At 43.3% G+C, this 16,719-nt stretch overlaps 2 protein-coding genes across 17 annotated transcripts in view; one reads left to right on the forward strand and one right to left on the reverse strand.

Annotated features, from left to right (window-relative positions):
* Window positions 1-7,587, forward strand: part of prrc2c (proline-rich coiled-coil 2C) — a 78,240-nt gene extending 70,653 nt beyond the window's left edge. For 12 of the 16 annotated variants that reach the window (XM_052010971.1, XM_052010972.1, XM_052010979.1 and 9 more), the window contains 6 exons: window positions 498-608; window positions 1,041-1,256; window positions 1,428-1,531; window positions 3,450-3,573; window positions 5,074-5,307; window positions 6,192-7,587. In XM_052010971.1, the coding sequence (XP_051866931.1) occupies window positions 498-608; window positions 1,041-1,256; window positions 1,428-1,531; window positions 3,450-3,573; window positions 5,074-5,307; window positions 6,192-6,452 (1,050 nt within the window). In that variant the 3' untranslated portion in view covers window positions 6,453-7,587. The remainder of the gene's footprint in view (window positions 1-497; window positions 609-1,040; window positions 1,257-1,427; window positions 1,532-3,449; window positions 3,574-5,073; window positions 5,308-6,191) is intronic. The other 4 variants (XM_052010982.1, XM_052010984.1, XM_052010977.1 and 1 more) reach the window with 3 other exon arrangements.
* Window positions 7,588-7,721: 134 nt separating this feature from the next.
* Window positions 7,722-13,375, reverse strand: myoc (myocilin). Its single transcript, XM_052010990.1, has 4 exons — window positions 12,933-13,375; window positions 11,650-11,706; window positions 11,365-11,493; window positions 7,722-9,704 (listed from the first exon to the last, which is right to left on the reverse strand). Exons 1-4 carry the CDS (start codon window positions 13,366-13,368, stop codon window positions 8,920-8,922), a joined length of 1,407 nt encoding a protein of 468 aa, XP_051866950.1. The 5' UTR covers window positions 13,369-13,375; the 3' UTR covers window positions 7,722-8,919.
* Between the last annotated feature and the right edge of the window lie 3,344 nt (window positions 13,376-16,719).

A 16,719-nucleotide genomic window follows, 5' to 3' on the forward strand; every position in this document is an offset into this window, starting at 1 on the left:
TTGCACGCTTGTGACTCTACTCTACTCAAAAATTAATACATTCCAATATGTTATTCACCAATAAAGGCACTTATCCTGCTTCTCCTAGTACATGCTTCTTTATTTTTGAGCTATTCAGCTTGTAACAATTCAACTTTTTTTTTACTTCTAGAAATTGTTTATTTGATTCCTGTAGCTCAACATGACTTGTTTTCCCCAAGAAAGTTTCCTTACTTTTATAAAGAGCGAAAGCCATTTTGAATTTTTATTTTTCCACTTCTTATTTTCACTTTTGTTTACTGAGAAATCTGATTCCTGTTGAGCCATTTTTACATAATACTTAATAATACAAGCTGAATTTCTCCAGGATTGTGGTGGTGAGTAGCCTATCAGAAGCTTTCCAGTTTTTAAATAGAGTAGAGTTCCCTTTTAACAATTGAATCTTGAAGTCTTTACTGTTTAGATATTCCTTCTGCCAGTGTGCGTAACATTAACTTGAACTACATGTTTCTGTGTAGGCAAGGCCGGGTCTAACTCAGCCATCCAACCTTTTTACAGGTCAGGTTCAACAACCTGGCCAAAGTAACTACTATAGCACAGCTCAGTCACCCAATGCTGCTCTTCAACAGGTAAAAAAAAGTTTCAGGTGTCTTATTTCATGTCTAAATTATCAAAATGTTTTATTAGGGGGTTATACTTAAAATTTTAAAGTTGACTGGAGCTTTTAATAGTCTGCATTTCTGATAATTGACTGTTCCTTCAGTTTTCTTCTTTGCTCTCATCTCAGGGATCTGTGTACCTCCAAGTGGGAGGACTGGTTGGAGGCCTGGCTCCCAACACATTCAGTGGTTGGTAAAGAGGGATTCACTGCTTGAGCCACAGAACTGGTCCCCTGAATTCCCAATTTTCCTTTGGGGAAGTGCCTGAGCTAAATGAATGTTAGTTTTGCTATTGTCACCACGCAAGTGAAGCAGGAGATTGCTTTAATAATTTTGGGATAGTCAAAAGAAGTTCAAGAACCTTTTAAATCTGTTGTTAACTGTTTTCATTTGTATCCCCAGGTGACATTGCCCCTTCCAGGTTCACAGCTTTCCTTACCCAATTTTGGATCAGCAGGACAGCCTTTGATTGCTTTACCTCAATCCATGCAACCTCTACAGCACAATCCAGCACAGGCCCAGCCTCACAACCTCAGTAGGCCTACACAGATCAACCAACCCTTTAGGGGCCTTATTGCAACAGGGACACAAGCTGGCATGATTTCTGCAACAGGGAAGGTACAGAAATGAAGAGTTGATAAAATTGTTTGTAAATTGTAAAATTTAGTGAAATCGTGTTCGAAGAGTTTTAATGTTAATTTTAGAAAGCATTTTTGAGGGGGAAAAATGCATCTTGCAATAGTTTTAGATATGATGTATGGGTGAAAATGGAACTTCTGCATCTTTCAGATGGCAGAGATGGATCTAAAGCCTTATGGATGTAGTGTGGATGTGAAACCAGGTACACCACCGATCAGTGTACGGAGTATTACACCAACCTCCAGTCCATTCAGGTAAATTCTATACGATCAGGAGATAATGATGTAACACTTAGCACTGACATTACTGCCACTCCACTTTCTCCATTTAAAGATTCTTTTCCTACATTCAATTCTGAATCTGTGCCAATTTCCTCTGGTTGGGAAAAACAAGCCATGTTTTAAGTCCACTTGCTGCCAATTCCATCCCCTTCCTTGGCTGGGTTGAGATTTTAATGTCCTTGTCGTGCCCTATAATCCTGAGTTGAACTTCTGTCCTAACATCCTGTCCCCTTCACAAATTGTCAGCTTCTATCTCCCAATTTTACCTGCTGCTGAAATCTTTCATCATTTTGTGGCCTCTTCCAACTGGCAGACATCCTATCTTCCACTTTCCAAACAAGTTCATCCAAAACACTGCATTCTTTATTCTTGCCTGAACTAAATTGACTTCTTGTCTCCAAATATCCTGGTGTTTATAAGTCTTGCTCCCTGGTTCTTTCACACACCCCAGTTCTACAACCCTGCCAGAACATTGGGTCCCTTTTTTTAAAAGACTACAACCAAGCTTTTTAGTCACTGACCTAATAACCCCTCTTGTGCTATCATTTCCCATCTCGCTCCCTGTAAAATCATGGAACGTAGGACAGCACAGGAACAGGCTCTTCGGCCAAGGATGTTGTAATCAAATGCCCAACTAAACTCATCCCTTCTGCCTACACAATGTCCATATCCCTCCATTTCCTACACAATTATATGCCTATCTAAGAGCCTCTTGAATGGCTCTATCCTATTTGCCTCCACCATCACCCCTGGCAGTGCTTTTCAGGCACCCACCACTCTGTTTTAAAAAAAACTTGTTCTGCACATCTCCTTTGAACTCATCTCCCCTCATCTTGAATACTTGCCCTTTGGTGTTAGACATTACAACCCTGGGGAAAAGGTACTGGCTGTCTACTCTATTGCCTCTCATAATTTATAAACATCTATCCACTCCTCCAGAGAAAACAACCCAAGTTTGTCTAACCTCTCCTTATAGCACATGCCCTCTAATCCAGGCAGCATCCTGGTAAAACTCTTCTGCACCCTCTCCATAGCTTCCACATCCTTCCTGTAATGGGGCAACTAGAATTGAATGCAATACTCCAGATGCGGCCTAATCTTTCAAAGAGTTTTTGTTAAAATTTGTAGTGGTGGGTCTGAAGGTGGCATTCTCAAGATTTGCCTGCCTGTTGAAACCAGCTGCTTTGCACACCTGTAACTTAACCACCCCAATACCTAGTTTCTTGGGATGTGTTACATGCTTTGAAGCAAGACGTAGTCATGGAATTTAACAGATGACTAAGTCTGCAGTTCCAAGAACAATATTATCTTTTTTTGGAGATTAACTAGTTGACTGGGTTTAATTCCCACATCTTCTAGATTTTTGACGCTTATAATGGGGCTGATCTTCAGCTCTGAAGTCAGCACTAATGCACAATGTACCTATGTATCTCCGCCAAAGTCCAGCAGTGGTGCTGGTCTAAGTTAGCAGTGCCATCTCCTACCCTGTCGCACTGGTTGCCCCTTTACTACTTCAGTGGAATCCTTGTGAAGTCCAACAGGACAATGTGTTCTTTCAGCGGCGTCCCATCTTCTCCACCTCCCCCCCCACCCCGCCCCCCCGTGCCTCTGTTGGTATAAATCTGATGCACATAGGAATACATAAATATGCCCCCACATTTGTGATGATATTGAGGAAGAAAATCTGCCTGATTGTGAATGTCGGAGATCTGGTAGTTACTGTACAGATTACCGTCTGTTTTTAAAAATAACAGCTGTATTGGAATTGCAAACTTAGTCATAGTATTTGACAGAACTGCTTTGATTCACTCTGTCATACTACAGAGGTCAAATATAAATTTATTTTGGTTAACTTGCAATGTATCTTGTGATTGATTTTTTTCGTTTTTAGAGCTAGCTCCACAAGTCCAAACAGCCAGTCTAGCAAGATCAACAACATGGTCTATCAGAAACAATTTTCCTCTGCAGCTGGGGTTCGGATTGCCCAGCCTTTCCCACCACAATTCCCACCACAGGTACGTGTTTAAAGTGCACGCTCGGGCATTGGCTAATATCTTTGCATTTTCCTTTTAGTTTATACATTTTAAGATAATAGCAAAGTCCTGGCATTTTTGAAGTATGTGTAAAAGTTAGTGGCCTAGAGTATGAATTTGCTTTCTTTCCACTTCTTTTGCTTTTTTCTCTGCCATGAAGACATGTTTTCCTTTATTATCCAAGGCATAAGGAAGGTTATCCTACAAGCTAGGCCACAGCTTGAGTTCAGTTAACACAATTCCGATCAGCATACCTCAGGGAAGATGTGACTGCAAGAGAGGCTGCAGAGGGAATCTAGAAGGATGTTGTGAGGGCTGGAAAATGTCAGCTCTGAGAAAAAATTGGGTAGGCTGAGGCTGTTTTCTTTAGAACAGTGGAAACTGAGGGGAAATAATTGAGGGAGCTTGTATAGAATAAATTATCAGGAGCTATTTTCCCTTAGCTGACAAGTCAAAGATCAGGAAGTGTAGATGTAAGATAATAGATTAAAGAATTAGAGAGGAGGTGGGGAAACATTTTACTCAGTTTGAAACTCACTACTGGAAATGGTGTGGGAAGCAGAAATCGTATTTAAAACCTGCTGGGATGTGCATTTAATGAGCTGTAGCCTGCAGGGCTGCAGGATAAGTCTTGCAAGGTGGATCACACATTTTATTTAGCTGGCATGGACATAGTGGGCTGAATGGCCATCCCTTGTGTTGTAAATCTTCTACAATTCTGTGAAAGTTGCATACAAGTTAAGTGTTTTAATTGTCTACACCAATATAGTCAGCAGTCAGATTAATTTCAGTGACAAAATTGTAATTGACTGCAATGATATTTTAATACCAGCTGCAATCTGAATAATAAGTTGTAATCTAAATTCTTAACTCTTCAGAGTTAAAGATGTTCATTTTTGTTTTGCTTACCTGAACACCTTTTCCCTAATTTGCACAAAATACTCCATAGAAGTTTCTGAAGCTTAGCGAGATTGAATGTATAATTTAATTTATATTTGGACTTTAAATCAGGTACTGTTAACCAATTGGAAATTTACTTTCGTGTATCCTCCTTTCCTGAGAAAGTTGACACATGGTGAAATATGAGCACTTACGGCTGTCTGGGCATTTTGTGGCCATTCTTTGTGTTTGTGAACTGTATATGTTAATGAGCTATTTGAGGGAGCACCACAATTCTGAATCCATCTGAACATCAACAGAGGCTTAACACTAGGAGATGCAGCAGGATGTTCAGGAGCCAAGACCCTGGTTGATTCACCACCTCTCCTGCCCATATGCAAGTTAGGAAGCATTAACTTCCACAAAATCCCCATTATTGCCATTTTCATTTTCTCCATCTTGAACAAAATGCAAGAATTCCTGCTTCACCTTCAATTTTGGTATCATTTATGTGGCTTTCCACTTGTGTTACAATGATAATGCTGATTGCAGTGCAGCTCTGCACCATTGGGAATTATATTCCATTCTAATTGTTTTCACCAGATGCTTTCCCAACCTAACCTGGTCCCTCCATTGGTGAGACCTCATGGAAACACCTTTTCAGCTCCTGTTCAGAGGCCTCCAATGCCTCTGACAAATCAGATGCAATCTCAAATGACCACAGGTATCATCTGCCATACTCGTCCTCAACATACACCAAGGGTTCCTTCAGGCCCTACACAGGGCATCCGTGGAAACCAGGCCCAAGCTGCAATGATGGCTGAACAGGATTTGAAGGTTAGCATTGTTGGCAGTTTTGTGGAAGTTGTACATATTCATTTGAAACCTTGACACCAAACGAAACTAGTCTTAACTAGGAAATGAAGTGTGGATATTAGATTTTACAGCAAAATATTTAAGTGGCTTACTGTATCTTTTAATTGAACTTTAACAAGTATTACAGTGCCACTTCATAAAATTGCAGGAAAATAATTAACTGAAATATTGTAATGAATCTGGCCTTGACTGCAGTTTTTAATTCACATTCCCAGTTAGTGAAATTAGCCTTATTATTGTTGGCACTGGGATAATGCAAGATATTAACCTTTCTGTGCCAGTAGTGTTTTCACAATCCACTTGTTAATTTTCCAATACAAAAGCGATTAAAATCTACAAAATGGAAAAAAAACAATGCAGTACAAATTCATCAGCAATTTAGCCTGTGATCTCATTACCTCGTAAGCAGAGAATCTGAAAAGAATTGCACCCATCAGGCCCCTCAGTAATTAAAAACTTAAGAGTTAATATGTATATTACAAATCAAGCAGCAGGCCTCACAAAACAGACATATAAAAAAATCCACAGTGACTTTCCTGGGTATTTGAATTATCACAGCAGTTTTTTGTGAACTTGCACTCTTGCACATGTATGTCTGTGGGTTAAGTCATTGAGGTTTTACATTAATTTTGCGTGCCCATGGAGGATGGTATCGGGGAAAAAAGCTGCTCAGATTAATTTTCTATCTCTGTTATCACTCATTCTACCAGTTAAATGGTTTCCACACACCTTTAAAGAGATTTTTTTTGTTAACATTTCCCCTCTTTTCACTGCATTTTTTGGCATGTGCATGCAGTTCCCGTCCAATAGAAACAACAAAGCTCTCGTTTTTCATTTTTGTTAAGGCTAAGCAGCGTGCTGAGGTGCTTCAATCTACCCACAAGTTCTTCTCTGACCAGCAGCAACAAATCAAGCAGCCAGTGAGCAAGCCTCACAAAAGTGACAGCAATGGGAATAAACCTGCCGAGAGTGGAACAGGCATTTCAAGTACAAGAGAAGAGAAAGTAGAAGAAAAACCCACCTCAAATCAAGCTGTTGTGTCAAAACCTGTTCGAACTGGACCAATCAAACCTCAAGCAGTAAAAACAGAAGAAACAAAATCATAAATTGCTGATAAACGTAGTGGGTGTCATAAGCATCTGTGGGGTGTAATGGGCGTTCTTCTCTATGAGATGAGAGCAGAAGCGTAGAGCTCAAAACATGAAATTTCTTTTATAACAAAATGAGATGTGAAGTAGTTAAGTGAAAGCTGAACTAGCTTAAGATATGCAAAATCAGATGGATCATTATTTTGAGCAGCAGAAAAGCCCAGATGTGTAAACTAATCCTTTGTTGAACATTTAGTGTTGATGTTTGAATCTTGAAGATTTGAAAAGGCAATGTCTGACTTGTGTGGCATTTCTTTTCCTTGAGATAATCACTGAAATTAGGTAAACATGGACAGGCCAGTGAATGGAGGCTATCCAATTTTACAGGTTTTATGGTAATGAATTAATCCTTGTTTAAATAACTATCATTTAAAAATATTTTCATGAGCTTAATTACAGTAAGGACAAATTGATTCACATTCAGTGAATAACAGGTTTTGAGCCTATTAATTTCCAGTTGTTAATGCAAACCATTTTAATCACAAGTCTAATATTGCCTTTTTTGATTATATGCTAGTATTTTAGTTGTAGGATGTACTGTATTATACCAAGTGAATGTAAGATATCTTGTTTATTTGCTTATGATCAATCATTAATTAGTGACTGTGCTAGCAGCACAGCTGTTTTTATTACAGGAATCTTACCCAGGTTTGAATTAAACAAAGATTCTGATGAAGGTACAAAACAATAGAGGATTGCTGTTATTGGTATTCAGAAACCTTGGCACAAAGCCCGAGCTAAGAGAATGATTTATTGATGTGTATATTTTTGTCACGAGTGTGGTGGCACTGGAAAGGCTACACTGCTGAAAAAAAAATTGCTTTCCGTCAGTCATGTGTTTTGACGGTCAGTTTTATTTGCTTTCTTTGAAAACTCGGCTGTGATGTCTGGTTCTTGAGTTTTGTATTCCATCTGTACTGTGTATTCATTTGGCATTGTACAGAAGTTAACAGCCATATTGGTATAGAAAGATTATACTTTAATTTTTTTCATTTGTACAGGGTTAACGCACTATTAAATATGTACGATCTTATTTACAATTAATTTGGTTTGGTTACATAACTAATAAAATAAGCTCTGAAATGTTTTCAAATTCTTGTACTTTATTTTAATAGTATCAATCCTCCACCTTAAATTGTGTAGTTTACATGTTGCCAATACTGTGTATTGTCAAAACCTTCACATTTAATGAAACACCACCTTGGATTTGAACAACCCCTATTCCTCCCATCACCCTGACACTGCACATTAGTAGGTCACCCACACCAGAAATTGCTCCAGAGAAGTTTAAATATTGGTTTCCAGTTTGCTGGGTTTATTTTTCCTCCAACATTTTCCCTGTCCATTTGGGCAGTTTCTAAAATAATCCAGATGGCATTTAATCATATCACCTTCCATCACTCATCACTCCACCACTTTTCCGATATTATTATTTCTGTGTTTTAACCTTGTTGGCTATTTGGTTGAGTGAATGACATTAGAATTAATGCCAACTTTTAATTGCACAGGGAAGAATATAAAGATTTGTACCAATATCAACTTTTATTTTACAATTAAACAAGAAATCCAGCACTATGAAGTTGAGCGTTTTGCCATGGTGGTCGATGTTCAGACCTGTGAAATTACATGATGCACTTCTTCCTCAATAAATTTCATTCAGTTTTTCCTGATCACTTCAAACATACCAGTTTGAATCACTAATAGTGATGCAAATACAGGTGTGAGTGCTTCCTTTTTTTGTCTTATGAAAACCCCTTGACCTTGCTTTCCCTAATATCTGATTTTTTTAAAAAAGTAACTTTTTAAATGTTTCTCTTGCATAAGTTTAACATGTTCCACCTTGATGCCACAGTTTAAAAACATTTTCATGTCTGCCATTGATTTCCAATGGAGCTAATTTTAGAGTCCTTCCACATTATTTCCTATTCACTTAATTTTTGACAGTCAAGAAAATACCTAGAAGATATTTATTCATCTACAAATGCGTTTAGTAAAAGCTGAGATTGAATTGCTGCCATTGGTTTATAGTGAGACTGTGGTCAAGAATAGAGAACAGATTTTTGCATGTATTACCTGTCTATTTGTAGCTGTAGTTTTAATTAAAATCACTTGTATTACAACTGTTCAAACTTTGGTTTAACAATACTGTAACAGAAAATGCTGGAAAAACTCGCATCTGGCAACATATTAGGAGAGAAACTTAACACTTCAGGTCTGTGTCTTTGCATCAGAACCCAGATTTCCAGCATCTGTAGTATGTCTTGTTCCAATAATTATTTTAATAACTTTGCCATTTTATGTTCTGTTCTGAAATTAGTGTACAACTCACTGCTGTGCTTAAACTAGCCGTAATCTATACATGTGTTTACAAAAGAATTGAGAAAATAATGCAATTGTTTTGTCCATAGGAGATGTTCTGTAGCCTTCAAATCTTGGAAAGTTTAATGTCATACATAACCATGTTGAAATTGTCCCAAGCCAGAATCTTCTTTTCTGCTGGATTGTAATCAACCATGCTGTTGTATCGGTAGCGATTCTCAAATGGGATGGCCAGTGCCTTGCTGCTGTTTGTGTTAGTGTTGTAGGCAAAATTGATGACGGCATTTTGAATGGAATAACTGTTGAGCGTGTAGAGAATTCCACAGATGATGAAAGAATTAGCGACTGCTCTTTTGCGGATAGCTGTGGTCCAGGTCTGCTCGACTTCCAGGGTGTTGGGGTCCAGTTTGGAGATCACAATTGCTCCATGAGCCTGATTGGTACTATAAGTGACCCAAAGACCCAGCTCGTCCACAGCAAAGTCTATGTCAGTGTAGCCGCCCCAGGAGTATGGAAAAGCTCCTCGGTAGCCTGCGTGGGGCAAGTCCTTCTGAACCAAAATTGTCTCTGTTTTCATTTCAAATCTCAGTAAGCTCCTTGACCTCCGTTTCTGGTAGTACAAAGATCCTCTGTAAACGGTGCCCCCTGTGCTTTCCACTGGTTCCGGTAACATATAAACTTTGCTGGTGTAACCTTTCATGAACTGATCGAGATCTTGGTACTCATAGAGCCGCCGAACGTCAGTGCCAACGGTGTTGATTCTCCAGATGTGCTCTCTGCTGTGAGGTGGCACAGGCTCGGGATCTTTCATCCAAACTCCATACCTGCCTGCAATGGAGTCAGCCTTTTGGAATGTAACTGGTTCTCCCACCCATTCCAACATTCCACAACCTGCCAGGGCAAGATCAAGACAAATCCATTCAGGCACTCAGTTTAACTCTGCACTGGTCTTGTACAAATGGACTTGTGTTCCACATTGATTAATGTGCTTTGAATATTACCCTCCAGAGTGAGGAGATGCTTTCCATAATCAAACGGTCGTAATGGCAAGAGTTTAGACTTGGGAAGGCCATTACACTCCCTGAGGGAATCTAGAACAAGGTGCAATTTGGAGCGTGCTAGTTCATGGGTGGGGGTGGGGGGGGGGGGGGGGGAGAGAAAGAGAAGTTATTTATCCACAAGGGTTAGTGGAAAATTCACAGCCACACTGGAGATTTGGGTTCATTGAAATAAAAAAGTTGTGCAAGGATGTTGTGGGAAATGGCATTGAAATAACAGGCTATTTGTGCCGTTGTGATTTCTGATCTCAGGAGACTGAAAAGCCGTCTCCTGTTTGTTTTTTCGTCTTTGTGGGTGCTGTGTTCAATAAAGTCGGAGATTTCATTAGTTAAAATGCGCCAGATAGGGCGTCACGTTTAAATTGTGAGAGTCAGCTCCTTTATATTCATCTCTGTTAAATGTAAAAGGCATGTTGCAAGGCAGGAAGCGTTTTCCATAATAGATCTTTAGGGTCCATGTTTTAAACACCTGAAATCTGGTGTGATTCAAACTCATTGCCGCAAACCAGAGCAGAAAAGCCCAGGGACCAAACTAAGTTTGTTTTGGGGCATCATCGATAGACGATGGTGAGTGGCCTTTGCTGAGATCCATAATACCTAGAGCAGGGGGAAATTAGGCCGGTAGTGGTCCTCAGTTTTGTGGTCCTCCGAAGCTGTAGGGTACAAAAGTTGGCCTGCAGTGGAACCCTATTCTAAGCTCAGTAATCCCCTTTAGCTTCACTAACAAGCTGCCGTAATAAATCCAGAATCTTGCTACAATCACTTTCTCCACTCACATTTGATAGTCTCTAAACGTGCACGACTACACTGGAAATGTACTGCTGCTGTGACATGCGGGTGCTTTTCCAAAGCCTGTGCACAGAAAAGTTTGAAGCACTGTTGCTCTATAATTTCTAGAATTCCCCGTCGTTCATCCTCCCTCAAAACCTAACCTATTTCATCAAGTTTTTGTTTACGTGTCCTAGTGGATGGCTCGGTATGGAACTTGGTTTGATAACTATCCTACGGAGGAACGTGGACAGTTTTACTACCTACAAGTAATAGAAGTTATTCTAGCGGCTGGAAGCGGGCGGTATCCCTTCGCCACCTGCTGGCCGCATAACTGAATCGCACACTATCGGAACCATCAGTCGGGGTCCAGAGATACGGGATGAGAAAAGTCTTCACTCGGGTGGTGAACCTGTGGCATTCTGTACCACAGAAGGCTATGGACATCACGTCACTGCAAAAAAAAATACTGAACAAATAATTATTTTTTTTGACACTAGTATGATATTGAGATAGAGGATCCTTCACGGCTGTATTAAATGTCGAAGCAGACCGCCCTAAAGCTGGCTTCTTTCCGTTCTATTTACAAATAAACAAGAGAAATGAATAAGCGCGGGAAAGATACCCTGGCCTGCAGTCGCGTTTGTGTTTCTTGCTGGAATGCAAGATTCTCTGTTACAAACAGTCGAGTTGGAGTTAAATGTGCGCATTTCATCTGCGGATACCTGGGCTTTGTTGCGTTGTGATTGAGGTGCCGGATTCACTCCGCTGTATCATTTTGGAAGCTGGAATCTCAGTAATGATCTCCGACTTCAGCTCTTGGTACTCGGTATTTTCAAAGCTCCAACTGGACGCTGCATCGAGAGAGACAGATTGCAATGGACATCACAAACAGAACATCGTCAAACAGCAAAAAAAAGTGCTAATTTATTGCACCCTTTCTGCTCGCGGAAAGAAAACTTTCAACCTCCCAGAAGGATTCATGTGAAAACTTTGTCCAGAACTCTTACCTTCTCGGCTAGGCTGCGCTCTCTGTCGGGAAGATAAATTGAAGACATCTTGCCTCCCTAAAAGAAGACAAACCCCTTTCAGAGACAAGAGATTCTGCAGATGCTGGAATCTGGAGCAACAAATACACACAATGCTGGAGGAACTCAGCAGGTCAGGTAGCATCTATGGAGGGAAATAAACAGTCGACGTTTCGAGTCGTCCCGAAACGTCGACTGTTTATTTCCCTTCATAGATGCTGCCTGACCTGCTGAAAATCCTTTCAGAACTCGGTATATCCCAGTGTTAGCGCCCGGTGCCTCTTATTCAAAGCGACTATTGGTTTCTTAACATATTAAAGAACTGAAACCAAAAATGCACAAATTAAATAGAAGGCTGTAATTAATCTCTACCGATCTTAAATAAATATATTAAATACTATCTGCACAGTACTACAAGTCCTGGGAATATGCACAAATGATACACAACAGAAAATACTGAGGACAGTCAACAGGTCAGGTAGCATCTGTGAAAGGAGAAATGGAATTAGGTCAAAGATCCTTCGTCAGAACAGAAAATACATAATGGTCAATGCGATCTTTCATTCCAGGCTATCCCTGCCTAATCTTCACTTCTGTACTGACCCCAGCATTCACTTGTAGCTACAATATTCGTCACTTAAACGGGACTGTAAGCCGTTAATCAAAAATAGAGACAAGCGTTTGGCTAACGAATTATTGGATCTTGCAGCAGACAGGGAAGCGAATCTCCCTCGGCTCTGAGTTAATGTTCCACTTCTACCGTCTAAATCTGAGCCGTTCCAGGATTGCGGGCGGGGGTGCGTGGAAGTGCCAATTAGCGCTTCACTCCTCCGGTGTTACACCAGAGAGCGTCGCTGGAACAGGTCGAGTCCTGCTTCAATCGGCTCCCGGGGGTCAGCGTATGCGTGTCGGGGACGGGTCGGGTTGAGGGGCAAAAGTTTGTGTCACATCATTTGCTGCTTCGGAAGGTGCCCGAGTGATTCCCCCGCCCCACCGATCCCGGGGTCGCTGCTCGGGCTGATTTCGCGCTGACTCGCTGTGTGCGCGGCACCGACCGGGAAATTCCCACCAAACCGACCAGAGAACCCCTCCTGTATGCAGAGATCTCTCTCTCTCAATGGGCAGAGAACACCACCCAACAGGGTAGAGACCCCTCACTGTCCCGGGACCCTAGTGACTGGCCGTGCGCCCACTGTCTGGGCTCCGTTTGCCGTGTGCCCACTGCCCGGGTGGGTGGGGAATGCCGGGCTTTTGGTGTGTCCTACCCCCGCGGGCGATCTGATGGGACTCCAGGGGAGTCTCTCGCAGGCCGGGACACTGGCCGTCCCGGAGCCGGGCGTTCTCCCGCTCGGCGCGTTCCAGCCTCCGCAGCAAGTCCAACTTCTCCACCTGCAGCCTCCTGACATCGCTCCGGGCTTCGTGGCCGCCCGCCTCCTCCCGCCCGGCCATCCAGCGCTCCAGAACCTGTACCCGCTCTCCCAGCGACTCGACCTCCCTCTGCTGGGTAGCCCTCTCCCTCTGCAGCTCCCGCACGGCGTTCGCAGCCTCCCCGAGCTCGGAGCAGCTCGTCTCCACCGGACTCGGCACCGTGAAGGAGTAAATGCATCGCCCGTCCCGGTTGGAGGTGCGGGAGAAGGTGGGCTGCTGGCCGGAGGCTGCGAGGAGGAGGGAGGCAAGGGTGAGCAGAGAGACGACGCTCATGTCGACCGTCACCGACAGAGGCACTCGATGGAGTGTGCCTGGAGCCGGGGACCCGGGGTATTTATAGAGGATCCCGCAGGGGCGGGCTCCACTGACGTGTGAACAGAGGGACTGCACACTGATCACGCTGGGTCACTCACTGCCGAAGCACCCGTTTACTTCAACCAACGCAGAAACACTCAGCGGGTCGGGAAGCGTCTGTGGAGAAAAGAGCGTCAGCCTTCCAGCTGGGTGACCCTTCGCCGGTGTCTGCGCTCTGTGTCTTTTAACAAAGCAAAATAAAACTGCAGATGCTGGCAGTCTGAGATAAAACAAAGAGCTGCTTTGTTCCTGTGTGGCTTCCAGCTCCATTGCTGGGCCTTCCAGTTAGGTCCCAGCTGGGATCTCCAATACTTGCAAGCCATTCAATGTTCCTCCCAATGGTTTTCCCTCCGTGCCCGACACTTGGCCCTCTCCGCTGTGCGTTGGCACCTTCTGGCCCTCTCCCTTTCTCTCCCACAGCTCCGGGCCTCGCTGTCCAAAACTTGCCGTGGAGTCCAGGTGAAGGGTATCGACCCGAAACGTTGACTGTCCATTTCCCTCCACAGATGCTGCCTGACCCGCTGAGTTCCTCCAGCAGCTCGTTTTTCGCTACAACTTAAAGTGCGCTCGGTGTTCTAACCCTCCCTAGCCCAGAGATTTTACTTCTGTTTCCACCTCCGCAGGCGCTGCCCAACTTGACGAGTATCTCCAGCATGTTCTGCATTTGTATTGCAGTTATGGCATCACCAACATTTATCATTCCTTTTGACCTTTGATCTCACAAACTTCCCCATTTGTTCTTTTCTCTCCAAGAGCCCTTTTCAGTGAGTTTAAATTCCATTCTGATGAAGGGTCATTGACCTAAAACGTTGACTCTCCGCAGATGCCGCCTGACCTGCTGTGTACCCCTAGTGCGTACAGTGTTCATTTCCAGCACATGCTTTTGTGTTGTTCCTCCATGGAATAAGTGAGGCCCCAAACTGTAGGGCTCAGGGGAGAGGGCTGAGGGAGGGGCAAGGGGTGAGCATGAAACTGATTAGAGAAATGACACAGCATAGCGGGCTGAATGGACTCCTTTACTGTTGTATCGCCCTGTGATTCTAAATCCCTGGATCAGAACCATGGGCTGGAAGGAAATGCTTGGTAAGGGGACCATCGTCTCATCATTAACCTGAAACATTAATTCTGCTTCTCTCTCCATGGATGCCGATTGACCTGCTGAGTGTTTCCAGTGCTTTCCATTTTTCACTTCAGATTTCCAGCTTCTGCAGATTTCTTAAAAACGTACATACCCTCAAAAGAAGTTTTATGTGGAAGGCAGCCTGATATCCCTTTAACCCCGAGGTAAACAGTTGTTGAGCAAAACGTTTAACTCTTGTTTCTCCCCCCTGTGCCTTTATGGCGTTTTCTCCGTCTATCGGGGGCATTTGCTATTTGAACACATTGGATTTAGGAGCAAGTCAGTGACACGCTTTAAGAGTAGGTCCTGAATCCACTTGTAGTCTATCGATATCGCCTCCTGATTTTTCCACCTTGCCCAGTAATATACACCTGCACTGAGCATTTTAGAGTCATGGAGAGATACAGCGTGGAGACAGACCCTTTGGCCCACCAACTCCACAACGATAGCACCAACACGGTGCCAGGAGTTGGAGAGTGTCTCTCCCCACCTGCTTTAAAGCAGACTGCACGCTTTCTCCCTCACAGGATAACCTACCCGAGGCCACCTCATTACCCTTTACCCCCACATATAATGGGGAGGGGCCATTTAAAGGGTGTGTTGTGGGAAACTGGATCAGCCCATCCCCCTTGGGTCCGAGCCTAGTATTGGAGACAAGTTGTGGGAGGTCGCACATACCCAGCCCCTGGCTCAAGAAGAGCCGGTGCTTCCGAGCTGGTTGTGGACAGAGTCACTTCCTCCCTCTCCAGGCCTGGCTGAGTTAAGCCTGATCCTTGGGAAGTGGAGAGAGTTTATTCTGACATTGTTACCATGGGGTTTGGGAAGGGATCTGAAGCTAAACTGCTCTCCCAAACTAGGTGGGATTGCCAGCACAGAAAAAGATGTCAAGAGGCTTCAGGATGTGAGCAAGCTAAGTGTATGGGCCAGATTGTGGCAGATGGAATATAAATTTTTTAAATTTTATATTTTATTTACAGCGTGGTAACAGGCCTTTCTGGCCCAACGAGTCCGTGCCGCCCATTTTAAACCCATATTAACCTACCCGTACGTCTTTGGAATGTGGGAGGTAACCGGAGCACCCGGAGGAAACCCACGCAGACACAGGAGAATGTACAAACTCCTTACAGGCAGCGACGGGAATCAAGCACCGATCGCTGGCGCTGTAATAGCGTCGCGCTAACCGCTATGCTACTGTGAGGTTATCCACTTTGCACATAACAGAAAATTGGAGTATTTGTTAACTGGTGACAGATTGGGTAGGGTTGATGCTGAAAGGGACCTGGGTATCCTCGTACACACTTCCCTGGAGGCCAACATACATGTACCATTTGATTAAGAGGGCAAGTGGTAAGTTGGCCTTTATTTGGAGAGGATTTAAATACAGGAGGTCTTATTGTAATTGTATAGGGCGTTGCTGAGACAACACCTGGAGTATTGTCTACGGGTCTGGTCTCCTTAACTAAGAAAGGATGTATTTGCCATAGAAGGAATGAAGCAAAGATTTACTACACTGGTTCTGGGGATGCTGGGTCTGCCACATGAGGAGAGATTGAGGTGACTGGCTCTGTATCTTCCAGAGTTTAGAAGAATGAAGGGCAATCTCAGCAAAACATACACAATTTTTAAAAGGTTTGACAGGCTGGATGCAGGAAGGGTGTCTCCCCTGACCGAGAAGTTTAGGCTCGTGGAGCAGAGCTTCAGGATTAGGACTAAGATGGGGATAAATTTCTTCCCTCAGAGGATGGTAAGCCTTTGGACTTCTCTACCCAGTAGTGCTGTGGGAGGCTCATTCACTGTGTTCACTCAATACACAGATCCATGGATTTCTGGGCATGAAGGGAATCAAGGGATAGTGCAGGAAAATGGTACTGAGGTCAAGGAACAACCATGATCTTGATGAATGGTGAAGTAGAACATAGAACAGTACAGCACAGGAACAGGTCCTTCGGCCCAAGACGTCTGTGCTGAACAAGAGGTCAAATTAAGCTAACTCCCTTCTGCCTGCACATGATCCATTTCCCTCCATTTCCTGCGTATTCATGTGTCTAACAGCCTCTTAATCACCACTATTGTATCTGCTTCAAACACTTCCCCCAGTAGCTTATTCCAGGCACCTACCACTCCCTGTGTAAAACAGTCTTGCCCCACAC

Source organism: Pristis pectinata, chromosome 3, assembly GCF_009764475.1.
Source record: "Pristis pectinata isolate sPriPec2 chromosome 3, sPriPec2.1.pri, whole genome shotgun sequence".
Taxonomy (NCBI): Eukaryota; Metazoa; Chordata; class Chondrichthyes; order Rhinopristiformes; family Pristidae; genus Pristis; species Pristis pectinata.

Excerpts from the sequence above, each read along its gene's own strand:
- myoc (XM_052010990.1), bottom strand. The coding sequence starts at position 13,368 with ATGAGCGTCGTCTCTCTGCTCACCCTTGCCTCCCTCCTCCTCGCAGCC. Across the intron at positions 11,707-12,932 it reads CCATCAGATCGCCCGCGGGG|GGAGGCAAGATGTCTTCAAT; the intron begins GTAGGACACACC and ends GTCTTCTTTTAG. Across the intron at positions 11,494-11,649 it reads AGCGCAGCCTAGCCGAGAAG|CGTCCAGTTGGAGCTTTGAA; the intron begins GTAAGAGTTCTG and ends CTCTCGATGCAG.